We start from the raw sequence: 16,814 nt of genomic DNA, 5'->3' as shown, positions 1-16,814 counted from the left end.
TGGTCATCAGTCTGATATCTCAGTGACACTTCACCTTCACATGATCATTGTGTTCAGATTTAAAGATTTTATCTGGTTATTGTTCGCACAGTAAAGAGACCATAGAGCATGTCTTTCATAAAAGAAAAGTAAAATCAATGAATAATTTCTGTCTGTCTCTCTCTCCGTCTCGTGCAGGTGTGTATCGTACAGAAGCGGGACACAGAGAAGATGTTTGCTATGAAGTATATGAACAAACAGCAGTGCATTGAGCGGGATGAAGTGCGAAACGTCTTCAGAGAGCTGGAGATCTTACAGGAGATTGAACATATGTTTTTAGTCAATCTATGGTGATTATTCTCTTTTACTTCATCATCTTATTGTCTTACACACATGTACCCTGAAACACTGTGACGTCATGCAGTTGTTGTGTAGATTCAGTCAACAATGTCATTTGTGTTCTCATGGACTAACACAACAGATGTTCGGCAGAGTCTCCTTCATATAATGAACCCAGACAGTGATCAGCGGCTGTCACGCTCCAAAAATGACAAAAACAACAGTGTGTCAATAAAAGTAATATCAGTGTCAGAAATACTTCATATATCTACTAAAGTTGTGTGATAAACAAACACAAATAAAAACTTGCATTATAGTTCAAAGTTACAGAGGACTGCTGCTTTAAAACATGACAGCCTCTGGTCGACTGTTTGTTAAGCAGCATAAAGATTCTGATGAAGAGCTTTAGTAAATATGACTGACATGATGGTGGACTCTGGTGAACAAGCGCTTGTTAAATTTTCTTCAGTGACAGTAACAGTCGTAATCTTTTCAATGCACCAGCTCAACCCGAAACAAGATAATCCACTAAGCCATCATCTGATGTGTGTGCGCGTGTGCGTGTAGATGTCATGATTGTTTATATCTTGAGGTGAGCGAGCAAATATCTTTAAGGGAAAGAGTAATGTTTTCAATAAAACACATGAGCATCTCCATCGTCTTTTTACTCTCAGGTCTGTTTCCATAGAAACGCTTCATCACCTCTGAGTCTGTGTGACACAAACACACACTTCATTATTTTGTCAGATGTGCACTAGTGTGTGTCCTGTTAATGTGATTAGTTGTGGCGCTCTGTGCTTTATTTAATGATAATGTGTGTAGTAATCGGTTCTTATGTTTAGTCAATCAGCAGTGACTGTTCATGAGGAAAATATCAAGAGGTGAAAAGTGATCTGATATTTATGGTTTAAAATTCATTTCTCATCCCATTCACCTCAGTTCCCAACCATAACATTGGAGCTGTCTATATGTTTACTTCTCTGAGGCAAGTTAATAACTTATATTCAAATCATAATAATGACCAGGGTTCTAAATTAACTTTTTTGACCACCAGCCAAAGTGGCTGGTAACTTTCTAAAGTTACCAGCCAATCAGCATTTCCACTAGCCAAATTTTTTCCGGTGAAAATAAGAGAAATTATGAGTGCCACTGAATGCAACAATGATTTGTTTTTTTTCTTTCGCGTGCATGAGACAATCCTGACAAAACATGACAACATTTTTGTGATGAAACATAAGATTTCTTCATTTCTCTGTCGATAGACATAAAGCTTTACTGGGGCACAGGCCCCCCATTTTTTGCTGACTTTTTTGAAAGCCTGCTGTGTGCAAGTATACAATGTCCTTTGCTTAACCCACTATTCTACAGTGCAACAGTTACTGTGAAAGATTTATATGTATTTAATAATATTTAAGTATAATCTTCATCATACCTAACATTATTAACATGTTTGGAGGCATACATGGCAGAAAATGTTTGTTGATGATGACAGCAGAGAAATATTTTCTACATTATACAATGATAGCAATGATTAATAACTTATTTTTACAAGAATATTTTAAGAAACCAGTCATTTTATGACTGCTATACTAAATAATCTCAATCACAGTTACTGCTAACTGTTATGTAAGTTAGTGTCCTAGAGTTAAATATTAGTAAACTAAATATTAATTTCATATCTGCAAATACAGAACAGTATAACACATACATCTGTGGATTTTCTCAGCAACAATGCAATCCTATAGACTTGACAAAAGGTTTTCCTGAGATTTTTCCTCTAATGTTTGAGACCTGACAGAGTGAGGATGTAGTTTGTCTTACCTCCCTTAATCTCATCATCTTTCCTTTCTGCTTCCCTTTCCCTGCTTTGCAAAAAAAACATTTCTGATGTCCATCTACAGAAGCCAATAATGATCGAGTAAAAATAAGATTAGCATTATGATTTAGAAACTTACTTCTCGTCATGTTTTCATAATTACTCATTCACGTGGCGTCCCCTTTTGGATGCAGATGCGCGCGCGGAGGAACGCAAAGACGCGCGTGGACATGGATACATGCATGCACACGTCCGTGCGACTGCTTCGTCGCTTTACAAGCGTAAATTGGTTAACTACATTGCATATAGATCTGTTTTTGCCGCTATTTTCTTTGTTAAGGAATACACTAGTTAACTGCTAAAATTTAAACTTGAGATTTACACATGGGCACAAAAGATTTACACTGGATCACATGCCCCAGTAAAGGGGTGTGGCGACACCGCTGTCTTTTAGTCTATCCTCCCTGCTCTGCCCGTTCGTTCTCCATGGTTTCTCGCGCTGGTTTCGCTGCAAACTGCGCGCAGCCAATTGGCGTATAAACATCATCACGTATTACGGCACAGTGTTCATGGGAAATGTCCTGCCAGAGGGATAAATGACCGAGAACGAAGGTTTATGTATCTTGCATGCAATGCCTCATGCATCACCGGCCAAACTGGCTAGTAAGTTTTTGTTAACACCCGCCAAAATGAATTTTAACCCGCATTTGCCGGGTTGGCGGGTGTTAATTTAGAACCCTGATAATGACAGTCCAGTCCAGTCAGTGAATGAAGTCTGTTTGTGTCTTGAGTCTTTTCATCAGCGCGAGTGAGGCGGTAGTCAACCCAAACAAAAGTGAATTTATAAATATGATCTGTCATCATTTAGTGTTGACACTGAGCATATGCAAGAAAACCTCATTGATTCAGACAGATGTTCAGGTGTCCACAGGAGAAATAATAACACTCAGAGAAAGAGATGACAGTTTGTGAGATAAAAACATCTGGACTTTTTCTGTGAGAGAGATAATCAGGTAGTTTTTGACTCAAGAATCAATCACATTTACCTCATTATATATCTGCTTCAGCGGGTGGGAGGACAGAACCCATCCTCAGATGATCCGACTGAACAAATGATCTGTCAGACGCTTCGGGATCTTCTCAAGTTTTCCACAGCGTCAGTGTTAAACAGTGACATTGTGATCACAGTCTTATTTATGTAGTATAAGTCTAACAACAACAATGACGTCAGGGTTTTTCGTTTTGCCCTACAGTACAGTACAGGTGTTGTTTGTAATGGGGAGTTTTTGAGTCTCGATTGTTTGCCATTTACATGATGATATGAAAGACACAGAGAGAAGTGTAGGAGAGTCTGAAATTCATTGAATGTTGTTTTCTGAAAGTGACCAAATTAAGAGCAAATATAATCACGACTCTGTTTATGAAGAGGTTGTAAGCTGTAGTTTGGGAGGTTTTGTTTCTGTCTAAAGGAGACAATTGAATATCATCCCGTAACCAGTCAGAACACTAGAAAATAGTGTGTGTGTCTCTGTGTGTTTCTGTGTGTCTGGCTTTGTAAATCTTTGTAATTTCTTGTTATAACCTGAAGTGAGAATATAGATGATGCTTTGACATTGGAAACTCTGAATTTCTTTTGATTTAAGGCAAGAGGAGTATTTTTTTTATCTTTTCTTTCATGTTTTCTCACTGGCTGAGCTTTGAAGATGTTGCATCATTATAAAAGGATCATTGTGGTCCTGATGCAGGAGAGAAAGTTGATATTCACCTCACACAGACTCTTAAAACACTGAAAATGTCAAGTATGCAGAAAGTTTGCTGTGTCTGTTTACTTCTGAGTTATGACAGAAAGTCTGAGCATGTGTTGAAACAGCTGATGATATGCCTTATAAATCCCTCACAACAGATAGAAATGTTTTAATGAGAAATGTATTTTTTCTGCTTATCTGACTGTGAGGCAAATGAAAGCTCTTCCTTGTTTCTCTACAGGATTTAATGAATGAATGAATGAATGAATGAGCAACCACTGAGATCTAACGTCTGACTTTTGACATTTTATGAAATTTGAGGAGATTGAGAGTTAAATGATGACGTTTGCTCTTTTTCCCTATTGAGATTTGTACTGAAGTACGAAAATATTTGCATCTGTGTTTTTGTTTACATGTTAAGTACAGAGGTAGTTATGATTTATTAGATTCTTCTTCCTATTCTCAGTTTTCCTTTCATTATCATATAAAAGCTTTTTGTCTTTCCGTGACATTTGTCCAGTTGTTCTCTTATTCACTGAACTCTTAATGTGATGTCACGCTTGATCCTTTCAAACATTTATAAATCTCTCTGCTGTAGAGGACAAATCTACACTTGAGTTCTGCTGAAACTTTCTGTCCTTCATCTTTACAGTCCAGTGAAGTTCATTCAGGATGTTAGTTGTGAAGTTCACCTTGTGAAATAAGGCCAGCGATGAGTCTTTGGCTTCAGGACAAAGGAGAACAGCATTGCCACACATTCATGAAGAATACACAAAGGAATAAAGCAAACCGTGTGTGTTTAACATTGATTTGTGTAGCTGGGTGTTCACACTTTTATTTAGGCCACTGCGAAGTTTTTGACAAAATGTTGTGCGTTGAGCTGTCTCTCTCTCTCTCTCTCTCTCTCTCTCTCTCTCTCTCTCTCTCTCTCTCTCTCTCTCTCTCTCAATGTCTCTATCTCTCTCTTTCTCTCTCTCTCTCTCTCTGTTTCCCTCATCTCATTTGTCATCATAGCCTGGTTATTTCAGCCTCTCGGACTCTTTCCAGTCTGCTAACCTTCTTCTTCGTCCTGTACTCTGATCTCAGATCAGGTTCTGTCTCTTTCAGGCCTGGCTCACGGTCAGCTTTTTTAAACAGGTCTGCATCTGGATTCATGTTTTGTTTTAAAGGGGGGTCTTACAGAGCTCTGTGAAATACTTGAATTTTGAAGGGTCAATGGTGTGTGTGTGTGTGTGTGTGTGTGTGTGTGTGTGTTATTTTCTCCAAAGGTGTCAAAACATGTAAATTGTGTTGTTAATCCACAAATGTTTTCTAAGTGTCCTACAGTGTCTGTGTTCTCTGATTTAAACGCCACCAGGCCTGATATTATAATCATTGATGAGCAAAAAGAGGATGTGTTCATCCTGGAAGTAGGCTGCTGTTTTGATTCATGCCTAGAGGAGGCTTACTTAACAAAGCTAGTAAAATATCAACCTCTTGTACAGCGAATAACTGGCCTTGGCTATAAATGTCAATACTTGGTATTCATTTTTGGCAGCCTGGGGCATGTGCACAGGCTGGTCATTAGGGGGTTCAGGATAGTTGGCTTTACAAAAGCAAGGGCAAAGCAAATGGCTAAATATTGCTCAATATCCTCCATCATTGGAAGTCGTCATATATGGAGAAGAAGGTGTTGTGTGTATCCATAAATCTGCTGTTTAAATTGTCATTAGATTTACACTGGTGGATCTGGTCTCAGCAATGTTTTGTATCTGTAACATTTATGTCCTTATGTATATGTATTATAAATTGTGGACTTAAATAAAGTAGTTAAATGTGTGTGTGTGTGTGTGTGTGTGTGTGTGTGTGTGTGTGTGTGTGTGTGTGTGTGTGTGTGTGTGTGTGTGTGTGTGTGTGTGTGTGTGTGTGTGTGTGTGTGTGTGTGTGTGTGTGTGTGTGTGTGTGTGTTTGTGCATGTGTGCGTGTAATCGTGTTAAGATAGCTGCATAGTCTCTCTATTTCTTTATTTCAGAGTTGAAGCATCATCTCAAGCACCTCAGTGATGTCCTTATGTGTTCATTTTCTCTCGTGTGATCCTTTGATCTTTACTAAGAGTCTGATGGAGCGGTGTGAATATGATGTTGTCTTTGTTAAGAGTGGATGGAGTGCTGATATCTATAATAGATGTGATGATGGACTCTCTGCAGTCACGTCCTCATACTGAAGGAAACACACACAGAGATGAGACAGAGAGACTTCTCACATCATCTGAGAATGAGAAACAAACAGATATATTCACTGTGAACAACAGCTGAGGTGTCGAGAAGATCTGTGAAACTCTACTGACCTGAGATCAGATCCCACAGATCAGTCACATTCCATCATAGTTGGATCTTTAGAGTCTATTTAGTACATTTAACAGTCTGCAAGTAAATATCCCATCCTTCATGAATTGTGTGATGTTTGTCTACAGTGCATTCAGTCCTAAACTGTGTGATGTTGCAGCCAGAAACTTTGTTCTTCAGTGAAAACAAAAGAAAAAAATCTGAACTATCACATTGTCATAAGTATTCAGACCTTTTACTCAGTATTTACTCAGTTGAAGCAGCCATTACAGTTTTTGGGTTATGACACAGTAAGCTTTGGACATTTGGATTTGGGAATTTTCTGTCATTTTTTCCCCCTCTCAAGCTCAGTCAGGTTGAATGTGGAGCGTCGTTTTCAGGTCTCTTTAGAGATGTTTGATAGGGTTTAAGTCAGGCCACTGGCTTGTGACCCTAAGCCACTCATTTGTTGTCTTGGCTGCGTTTTTTGTTCTTTGAACCTTTAGCCCAGTCTGAAAATTCAGGTAAATTTCCTTCAGGATATCTCTGTCTGTTCTAGTGCTTGCCTCTTTTATTGATTGTAAAGCTGATGATGCAGGGGTCTGGCATCTGCCGTACATCCATGACCTTCTCATACATCATGAAAGATTTCTGTGAAGTCTCTAATAATGAAAAGGTCACACATTCACTATTAATGTCTGTTAGTTGTAATCGATGAGAAGGATGATGTGTGTTTGTTTGATGGTCTCAGGTACTCATTCCAGGATGAGGAGGACATGTTCATGGTGGTTGACCTGCTGTTAGGTGGAGACCTGCGTTACCATCTTCAGCAGAACGTCCCATTCACTGAGGAAGCTGTAAAACTCTACCTGTGTGAGATGACCCTGGCGCTGGATTACCTGCGGAGTCAGAACATCATACACAGGTGCGTACTCGCACTTAACACGCAGGTGCACGCTCCCATGTTGCAAGATTATGATTACAGTTAAGAGTTTTGTACACTTGTTTGTTTGTCAGTGTGTTTATTATCAGAACTGTATGTACAAGTCTGTAATTGTCTTTCTTACATTGATGTACTTTGTGTTCAGAGGTCAGATCAGCTCAATGCAGAGCCTCCACTGGGTCCTGATCTAAGATCAGCTAATTGAGGCTGTCTGTACACAGCACCAGTACATTATGGATACGGTGCATGTGTGTGTGTGTGTGTGTGTGTGTGTGTGTGTGTGTGTGTGTGTGTGCGTGTGTACACAACTCATCACCCGCAGTGATTAGTTTTTGTGTAGTTGTGTGACAGCAGATGTCTGTAATGCTCTGTGTATTTGTTTTTGGATCCATCGTGCACACAGAATCAAGAGTAAATCTTCAGTGTTGCTTTATTTCTGTCTGTCTGTGCTATGATGACAGTAAACGTTTGGAGTATGAGTCCACTCATATTGCCCACCGGAGGATTTTAAAAGAACACTTCTCTGTCTGTACTATTATTTACTTGCACTATATTGGGCTGAAGTGTTTCTTAGCAACAGCGTGCAGTGACTATCAGCTGTCTGCAGGGTAAATTAGTTCAAGAGGAGGATTTTCCTTTCTTCGGTGAACGTGTCGATCCGAGAAACTCTCGGCTGATGTGATGTTTGGAGCGGTTTCAGGTAGAATCAGACATCGAAGCCAAACGTCTGTCAGATCATTCAGAGATCAGTTTTACTGTGCGTCATACTGAACTTTAGTGATGAATCAGAATGTAGGTTTACATTGAACGGCTGAAACTACACACAGATATTGAAGAGAAAAGATCACGGCATGTCTTCAGATCATCTCAGATAAATGTTAATGCTCTCCATGTATAAGTCATTTTGGAAAAATGCATCTTCTACATGAATGAATGTAAACAGCTTCATATAAACCCGACTGACGGTGTGCAAAATCTCTCCACGCAGGGACATCAAACCTGACAACATTCTGCTGGATGAACAAGGTGAGTTCAGTCTGTCATCTACATACAGTAGAGTAAAGTATGAGTATGAGCCTGATGTCTCACAGGATACAGAAATAGTTCAAGGAAAAATATAAAGACTCAAGGACTCACTGTTCCACTAAACATCTTTATTATCCCGCTGCTTTCACTCGCTCTATCTGTGACTTTTCTTTTCTCTTTAGATCATTAGATGTCCTGGATTCTTCCCGTGAATCCTTCCCATTCTCTGAATTACTGATATTTGTCCATTAAAGTGTTAAGTGTCTCTCTTTTCTTTAGGTCACGCACATCTGACGGACTTCAACATCGCTACAATAATCAAAGACGGTGAACGAGCCACAGCCCTTGCTGGTACCAAACCATACATGGGTGAGTTTCTTAAAAAACCAAACCCTTCCTCAATTTGATTATTAATGTTGTATTAATACTTCAGATAAACACACTGAGATCATATGATGATGATGATGATGATGATATGAGACACGTGATCTTGTGTGTTTGGTTTCTAAAACAGCTCCAGAGATCTTTCAGTCATTCATGAGCGGGGGATCAGGTTATGCCTTTGAGGTCGACTGGTGGTCGTTGGGTGTGACCATCTTTGAGGTTCTGCGAGGTTGGGTAAGATGATGAAAGATCTGTGCGTTTATGATGCCATCTTTTTATTCATCTTCTGGAATATTTCAGGAACTCAGATGCAAAAGGCACTAAACGTCACTTCTGTCAAAAAAAATTATATTAAAGGGGCCATGACACAAGACTTTTTTAAGATGTCAAATAAATCTTTGGTGTCCCCAGAGTACATATGTAAAGTTTTAGCTAAAATACCAAATAAATAATTTATTATAACATCTTAAAATTGCCACTTTGTAGGTGTGTGCAAGAATGTGCCATTATGGATGTGTCCTTTAAAATGCAAATGAGCAGATGAAGTGCAAACACTGATCACAATGATGGTGGTTTGTTGAAATTAAAACTCAATTGTGCTGTCAATTATTTCTCTCTCTCTGCACTAAATGGCAGTGCTGTGATTGGATAGTGCAGATTAAGGGGTGGTATTATTATAATAAGAGCTCCTTATGACATCATAAGGAGAGCCAAATTTCAACGACCTATTTTTTCATGTGCTTGTAGAGAATGGTTTACCAAAACTAAGTTACTGGGTTGATCTTTTTCACATTTTCTAGGTTGATTAAAGCACTGGAGACCCAATCATAGCACTTAAACATGGAAAAGACAGATTTTCATGCCATGGCCCCTTTAACTGAACACAGATTATATGTTCATTAAATACTTTCACTTCCAATCCCCATAATCCCAGCCTCAGGCCATTCAGATTCGGCTTTTTTGGCAGAATCCATTAAGGGCGCACTTACATTATCCAAACTAAACCATGCCCCAGCGCGATTGTCCTGTCTCCCTACTCCCCCAGATGCAAGCACTCACACTGTACTTTTATCGATCCGAGTCCGTGCGCGCTTTCGTCATTAGGATTTGATTGTTTTGAACAAAGCAGGAAGTAAAGCGCTCTCTTAACACTGGAACCCATCGTAATGATAAGTCTGTGTTTTTTATTCGAAGTCGTTTGGTGTGCAATGACACACAGCCCTCTAAGATGTCATCATATTGATCTGTCACGTGTGCAGCTCGGACATTCACGTAACCACGCTGCGTGCATCAAAAGGTTTTTAAGAAGGCAGATGAAGGTGAGTGGTCATGCAATTGACGTCTCTCTTTTTGAATCGTGCTGAGGAACGATTAGCGATCACACTGCGCCATCCACGCCTGAGCCCAAGTGAACCGCGCTCCAGCTCACCTCTGCAACCCGGCCAGGGCACGATTAACCAAACACGCCGGGAGCGGTGCAGAGGAATCACACTAGTCAAACAAACCCTTTGTAAACATCTTTAAAAATGCTGCCGCTGGCTGGCAACTTTTTTTTTTAAATGCTGGCGGGGGAAAAGTTAAGAGTCTGGAGAAATAAAAATGCTCATTTCTAAGAAAAAACTGAGGGTTTTCCATCTAAGTTCTTCATTTGTTTTCCTATAATAAATGAGCTGTACTTGCACTTCAATTGTCTCCCTGTCTGTCTCTCTCTTTCAGAGGCCGTATGATATCCACAGCAGTAATTCAGTGGAGTCTCTGCTGCAGTTGTTCAGTACAGTCAGTGTTCAGTATAGTTCAACCTGGCACAAAGATCTCATCTCACTGCTGAGGAAGGTGAGCATTTGAAATAAACTAGTATTAGTCTTTTGAGTCTTCAGAAGTGATGACTTAAAAACTCACTAAAAGGAACATAATCAAACACACACTTGATCATGACTTGATCACAGATGCTTTTAAAATCAACCTGGTAACCTTTTTGCCTGACTCTTTATCGACTAGGCCATGAGGACTGTCTGTTGTGTGAGATCTCTGTCATTGTACTGAAACTTTTGGCAAATGTAGCTGATCAGGATGAAATAGAGACAAGAGAGAGAGAACAGTCAGAAAACATGAAGAATAAAAGAGTAATGACAGATGATGAGAATAATACAGACAGATGGATGAGCGTCGCTCTGCATAGAAGATGAGAAGAAGATCAGAAGAAGAAACTGTGTGAAGAGATCTTGAATTCATTTAAAATAAGACTGAACATTCACACAGAATTACAATCTTATCAAATGAGAGGTGCAGAGGATTGTGGGATTGACTAAACAGATTATTTTATAGCTCAAATCTTTATTTTCATTGCTCAGAAGACTTACTGGAGTTTTATTCTCAGATGTTTCTCTTTAAGAAGAAATAATAACAGGTGTTTACCTACAGTAAGAGTACAGGGCTGTAAAATACATCTGGATATAACTTTGATGGGAAATGTTTATGAACTTGTTTACTAGACTCATTTTCACAAGATTAATTATAGATTTTTCTTTTAAATGGAGTTAAGGACATGTGATGGAGAAATGAAGATCATCAAACACACAACAGTCTGATTATAAATAAGCGTTTGTGGTTCAGCGCTCAGGGTTCATGTGAATCAGTTTGATCAATTCTTTGTGTCTGGACTGAGAGGAGACAGTCTGAACCTTTAGAAATAATAGTAGACGACTTTACCCGAAACCATCCACAGATATCGTTTTTCTGACAGATGAGAAGACAGAGAAACGCTGCCTTGTCGCACATTGAGTACAGACAGCTGGCATCATTTCATAAAAACATTACACAATTCATATCAGAAACACTTGAATTATGGACAGACAGAGAAACCGGCTGTCTGTATTTCAGCAGCGCCACCTATGGGTCATTATAGAGAATTATTGGCAGATTTGAATTAGCAATTGGCAGTGATATTATTATTATTTGTGTTTGCATTGTTGCAGTGTTAATGAATCTATAATTCAACATAAAAATTATTCTTGTTAATATTTGTGGTCATACTGTGATCATAAGGGGTTAAAAAATAGTGTTTGCCTCTGTAATCTTTCATTAAAGGGCACATATTATATTTAAGTCTCAGGTGTTTGTGAAGTTTCAATTACATTTTTTTCATATAGTGCTTTTCACCATTTTTTCATTTTTGGAAATTTGGCCAAAACTTTCTGTGTGTTTCAGCAAATGGAATGATTTTTGGTGACAAATCTTATATTTACACACATTTTAAGTAAATGCTTTGAAATTTTTCAAAAACTCAACAACAGGCCTATTTCACAATATGGCGGCTTTGACCGGAAGGGACCCTTTAAAATCTAATAACTTTCTTCAACTCAAAATATCAAAGGTTCATGTTTTCAACTCCTCTCCTCAGATGAACTTCAAAAGGCAAAGACAAATCCTGACGCAGCCTTCATGTTACTGTTCTGTTTTACAGAAAAATACAGACATTTTTACATAAAAGTTTTACATAAAATTTACAGAAATCAAAAAGCTGTTTGTTAAAGCTGTCTCGTGTTGGCTTTAAGGACACATGTGTCTGAATCTAGACTTCTGTGTTGTGTTGTTTTGTTTTGTTTTGTGTGTCTGATGGTTGTGTATATGCTGTAGTTATTGACGGTGAACCCCGAGCATCGTTTCTGTGGTCTGGCTCAGATGCAGACGGCGCTTTATCTCGCTGATGTCAACTGGGATGATGTTTATGAGAAGAAAGTGGAGCCCGGGTTTGTTCCCAATGTGAGAATAACCTGCAAACACACAAACACTCCAAGAGAATATTCAGAATACATGTGGCAATATATGAACATTTGTATTTTAAAGTAAGAAGATCTCTGCGTGCAGTTACTGTCTTATAGCATACTGTAGATTCATGATCTGCTGTTACTCTTCATAACATCCATCCAATCATCTGTTACTGTCTGGAAAACAAACTAGTCATGAGAAAAAGACACCAGGACAAGTGTGTGAGAGTGATAAGAGAGGGTGTGCTTTATTTCTAAGATGTGGTTTCTTTGATTTGTGTGTAACATCAGAAAGGTCGTCTGCACTGTGACCCAACATTTGAACTAGAAGAGATGATCCTGGAGTCTCGTCCTCTACATAAGAAGAAAAAACGATTGGCCAAAAACAGATCCAGGGATAACAGCAAAGATTCTCAGTCTGTGAGTCACCAGAACGTCTCACTCCTCCTGTCCACTTCATCTAATTGCACTTCTGTGTAATGTCTTAAGACATCTTAAAGGTGTTTTACAGATAATAAATCTAAAAGGTAAAATATTAATTGGGTGTTTATGTTGCTCAGAACTCTATAGCTCAGTTATCTGTAAGCGTGACTGACTTGCTGATCAGTTATCAGATCCCAAATGCCTTTTATTAGACATGTTATCCAGCTGTGTGATTCCAGAAATCCAGATCCGTTGCTTTGAACAGCATCTCTCTAATCAGATCAAAGCTAATTGAAATGATTATGAAGTCTGCACAGTTCTGCTGGGTTGCATGTGGGGAGAGTGAACACATCTGAAGATACAGAGAGCTGGGAGATTATTACCTGAATGATTCAATTATCAAGCTTTCAGTGCCTTCTCTTGGAGGAAGTGAGGATATTTTAGGTGTGGATGTGTGCGTGTGTGTGTGTGTGTGTGTGTGCGCGTGTGGTTATGACTGCAGGACTGTTGACTGATTAACATCTTATGTTGTTTGTCTTTGTGTTTGTCGTCATTGCTCTCAGGAGAACGAGTATCTTCAGGAATGCCTTGAAGTCGTCCAGCAAGAGTTTATGATTTTCAACCGTGAAAAGTGAGACATTTAATTAAAGACTGTAGCTCTTTCTCAAAACAGTGAGCTGAATAATTAGATGACATTTTATTAAAGCATCATGTTTAGTATGTACGCAGTAATTTTGTAATTAAGAAATGACTGTAAGGATCCTTAAGTCTGATGTTGACTTGATGAGTTGCTTCCTACAAAGACGCATATGTATGTGTGTGTGTGTGTGTGTGTGAGTCTCTTATTGTTTGTTTCTGTTTATCTGTATCTCAGAGTAAGCATGTTTACATCATGCTGATGTGTGTAAATGAGTGCAGGCTCCTTTTTACCGTGGTGAAACACTGCAGTAATATTCTCTCTCTCTCTCTTGCTCTCTCTCTCTCTAGAGGGAGAAATATCACTGCAGTCACGCTCTAAATTACTATCTCATTTATTATTTACCAGCATCAGCGTTACTGCATGAGCTACACTCTCTCTCTTTTTTCTCTCTTTCTTTTTTCTCTCTCGCTCTTTCTTTGTCTGTCTGTTGTAATTTATGTTTCTGATGCTATATTTAAAAGTGTCACATTATTCATGAACATTTATTTGACACTGAATGTGCTGCTGTGCACACATGTGTCTGCTCTGACCCTCACTGTTACTAACTGATCTGAGTTTTTGGTGGAAAATAAAACTAGCTGGAAAAATCTTAATATGTTTACTTTATGTGTACATAACCTGAATGTGTGTGTGTGTGTGTGTGTGTAGGTTAAGGCGTCGCCAGGAGGAGGAGACTGTTATGGGAGGTGATGGGGAGGGAGAAGGAGCGGAGGCTGACGATGGAGATCCAGACGCTGAGGGAGGAACGGAGGACGAAGAGGCGGAGCTTGAACCCGAGACCTCTAAACTGAGCATGTGCGGCTCTGTCTGCTCGTCTCCAGGAAGCTGCTAGCGTAATCACCATGCCTTTAAAACCCCAGAGCAGAACTCTGAAGGACCCTGACGGCGGCACAGGTGAACCAGCACAGGTGTACAGACGGTCCGGGTCTCAATTTACTCTTTTACATTTCCATACATGTGTTGCCTGTAGGTCGCTCTCTAGAATAAGTGTAAACTTCTATGCAACATGATTTTCAGCATGATGTAAATAGAGATTTAAGAGACTATTAAATGAAGGATATTTTTAGTTTAAAGCATTTTCCACATACTGACAGATTATTGGTTTATGTTTTAATCTGTAGCGGTTTATATTATTGATGCGAATTAATGGTTATTATTTTTAAAGGATATTTAATAAGTAAACTTATGTGTGGTGTCATCAAACAATGAAAGTTGTTTCAGAGGGAAATATAAATGATTGTGACAATGCTTGCACTGGAAAAAAATGACTGACTTAGTATTTTTGTACATTTCTAAAAATTCTTAACTCAAGGTGTATTTTCTTCATGAGCAAAAAGACCCTAGAAAATAAGTATAGTCAAAAATATCTTCCAATGGCAGATTTTGTTGTTTTAGGCACAAATTGACTTTAATTTTTTTGTCTAAAAACTAGAATTATTTTCTTAGATCTTTTTGCTCATCCAAAAATTCATCTTGATTTAAGAATATAAAGATATTTGTACTGAAAATAAGACAAAATACTAAGAAAGTCATTTTTTTCAGTGTGATTCATTGTAATGTGGTATTCAACATGAAGATATAAGGAATCACATACAGTATGTGATTTAAAAAAAAATTTTTTACAGTATTCCTGTAGCTTAGCATGGTGCTAACAACACCAGGGTCATTGCTTCATATACTGATACCTTATAAGTCCAAGGTGCATGTACATCACATACTGGATAAAAACTAAATGAGTTCATGTGACATCGATAAGTGAAAACTTTACATTATAGCTGACGATTTAATCTAAAGACCATGAGCAAAGATGTAAATCAGAAAAAAGTTAAAATCCTCAAATTTTAAACGACAGTTTTCATGTAAAGATTCACATCCTCTTTTTTTAATCGGCCTGCATCTTGATTTTGAGTCATTATGTATTTTTCCAGAAAGACAGACGTAGATTTAAATGTGTTAAAGTTATGTATGCCCTGAATTTACTAGCATTTACTTTAAATGACCTCAAAGCTAATAGACGTGAACTAAAGCCAGACAACTTTGATGAAGAAGATAATATCCATTTGATTCTTGTTGATCGACTCTTTAACCTCTTAAAGCTGTTAGTAGCTGTTTTATTTTTTTAACCTCTTGCTGCTTTTGGCAACATGTTAGTTGCCATACTGCCTTTTGACTGTTAGACTTCTTAAACTACCACTTCATTTAGGGTTTGTGGTAAATCTGGACGTACGGTACATGAACCCAATTCATTCATCTCTGCTATTTACTAAAGTCTTGGCTTTTCTCTATAGGATATCAATTTAAGATTGATTTATAACAAACCGAGAGAAATATTTGCAGAGATTGCGTTCATGTGGCTTCAGTAGTTTCTCCGATGGGAATGTTTCTCTAGCGTAGCATTAATTCAGTAGGAATTCTAGGAATAATTTAAGGTTTATGCTGTCGGCTCCGGCAGTAACATCTGCGTGTAGCATTCAGATGACTGCAGTGTATATAATCAAACACATTTTCCACAGTTTTATGTGGATCTGCTTACATAACCAAGTGTCTATAGATGACATATATAGATAAATGAATTGCTATCAAGGTTTTATGAAGCTCTGTCTGTTGTTTAAAATCTCTTTTCAAGTGTGCAGGCACAACTTGTAGGCAAATATGCCAAAGCTTTTTTACCATTTACATTTATAAACATATAAACGAGTGCCTGTGTGTGCGTGTGACGCTAGTGTAAACACATCTGTAAACAAGCATTTATTATCATAAGTATGAAATGTTTCTGAAATATGATCAAAGCTGCAGCAGAAGCAGTGAAGAGATGTGAAAAAGAAAACTTGTTCTGAGGTTAAACTCCTGCATGTTCCACTAACTGCTTTATAACTCAGCTGAAAGACACAATCAAGCTGTGTGTGTGGGTTTGTGTGCGTGCGTGCGTGTGTGTGTGCATGCGTTTGTGTGTGTGTGTGTGTGTGTGTGTGTGTGTGTGCGTGCGTGCGTGCGTGTGTGAGGTTTCATGATGAACGGTGAGACTTCTGCTTTTTCTTTACTGATGAATAAAATGCAGAGGTTACCTTAATGTACTTTACCATTGTTAATGTATATGAACAGCATGATCTGTTTAACTAAAATCTCTTGAATATTTTGGCAACCCATAGATTGTTTTGATGACCATTAAAGTATTAATACAATATTATTATGAGTTTGCCTTTGTTTATTCCCAATTGAATGAGCAACCGTGTGTGTTATGTGACAGTATAGCATGATGACAGCACAACAACAAGATGTTTTTCTCCATCACTTTTATAGAAACATGATCTCCTGCCATCTGCTTAGATTTACACCATCTGCTGAAACACAAATACTAAGTCTTTATCAAGAAATCATTCAGCCATTTT

The 16,814-nt window shown here is 38.4% G+C and overlaps 1 protein-coding gene across 1 annotated transcript in view; it reads left to right on the top strand.

Moving 5' to 3' along the window:
• The window catches only part of LOC135786541 (serine/threonine-protein kinase 32C-like), a 41,571-nt gene extending 24,959 nt beyond the window's left edge, over positions 1–16,612 (top strand). Inside the window, exons 3-12 of the mRNA XM_065296000.2 lie at positions 178–329; positions 6,934–7,107; positions 8,114–8,151; positions 8,431–8,520; positions 8,666–8,769; positions 10,252–10,368; positions 12,172–12,297; positions 12,594–12,722; positions 13,289–13,356; positions 14,074–16,612. Coding sequence (XP_065152072.1) covers positions 178–329; positions 6,934–7,107; positions 8,114–8,151; positions 8,431–8,520; positions 8,666–8,769; positions 10,252–10,368; positions 12,172–12,297; positions 12,594–12,722; positions 13,289–13,356; positions 14,074–14,257 — 1,182 coding nt within the window. The 3' untranslated portion in view covers positions 14,258–16,612. The remainder of the gene's footprint in view (positions 1–177; positions 330–6,933; positions 7,108–8,113; positions 8,152–8,430; positions 8,521–8,665; positions 8,770–10,251; positions 10,369–12,171; positions 12,298–12,593; positions 12,723–13,288; positions 13,357–14,073) is intronic.
• The last annotated feature ends 202 nt before the right edge of the window (positions 16,613–16,814 follow it).

This window comes from Paramisgurnus dabryanus, chromosome 20, assembly GCF_030506205.2.
Source record: "Paramisgurnus dabryanus chromosome 20, PD_genome_1.1, whole genome shotgun sequence".
Classification (NCBI taxonomy): Eukaryota; Metazoa; Chordata; class Actinopteri; order Cypriniformes; family Cobitidae; genus Paramisgurnus; species Paramisgurnus dabryanus.
This window is presented reverse-complemented; position numbering and strand designations above follow the sequence as displayed.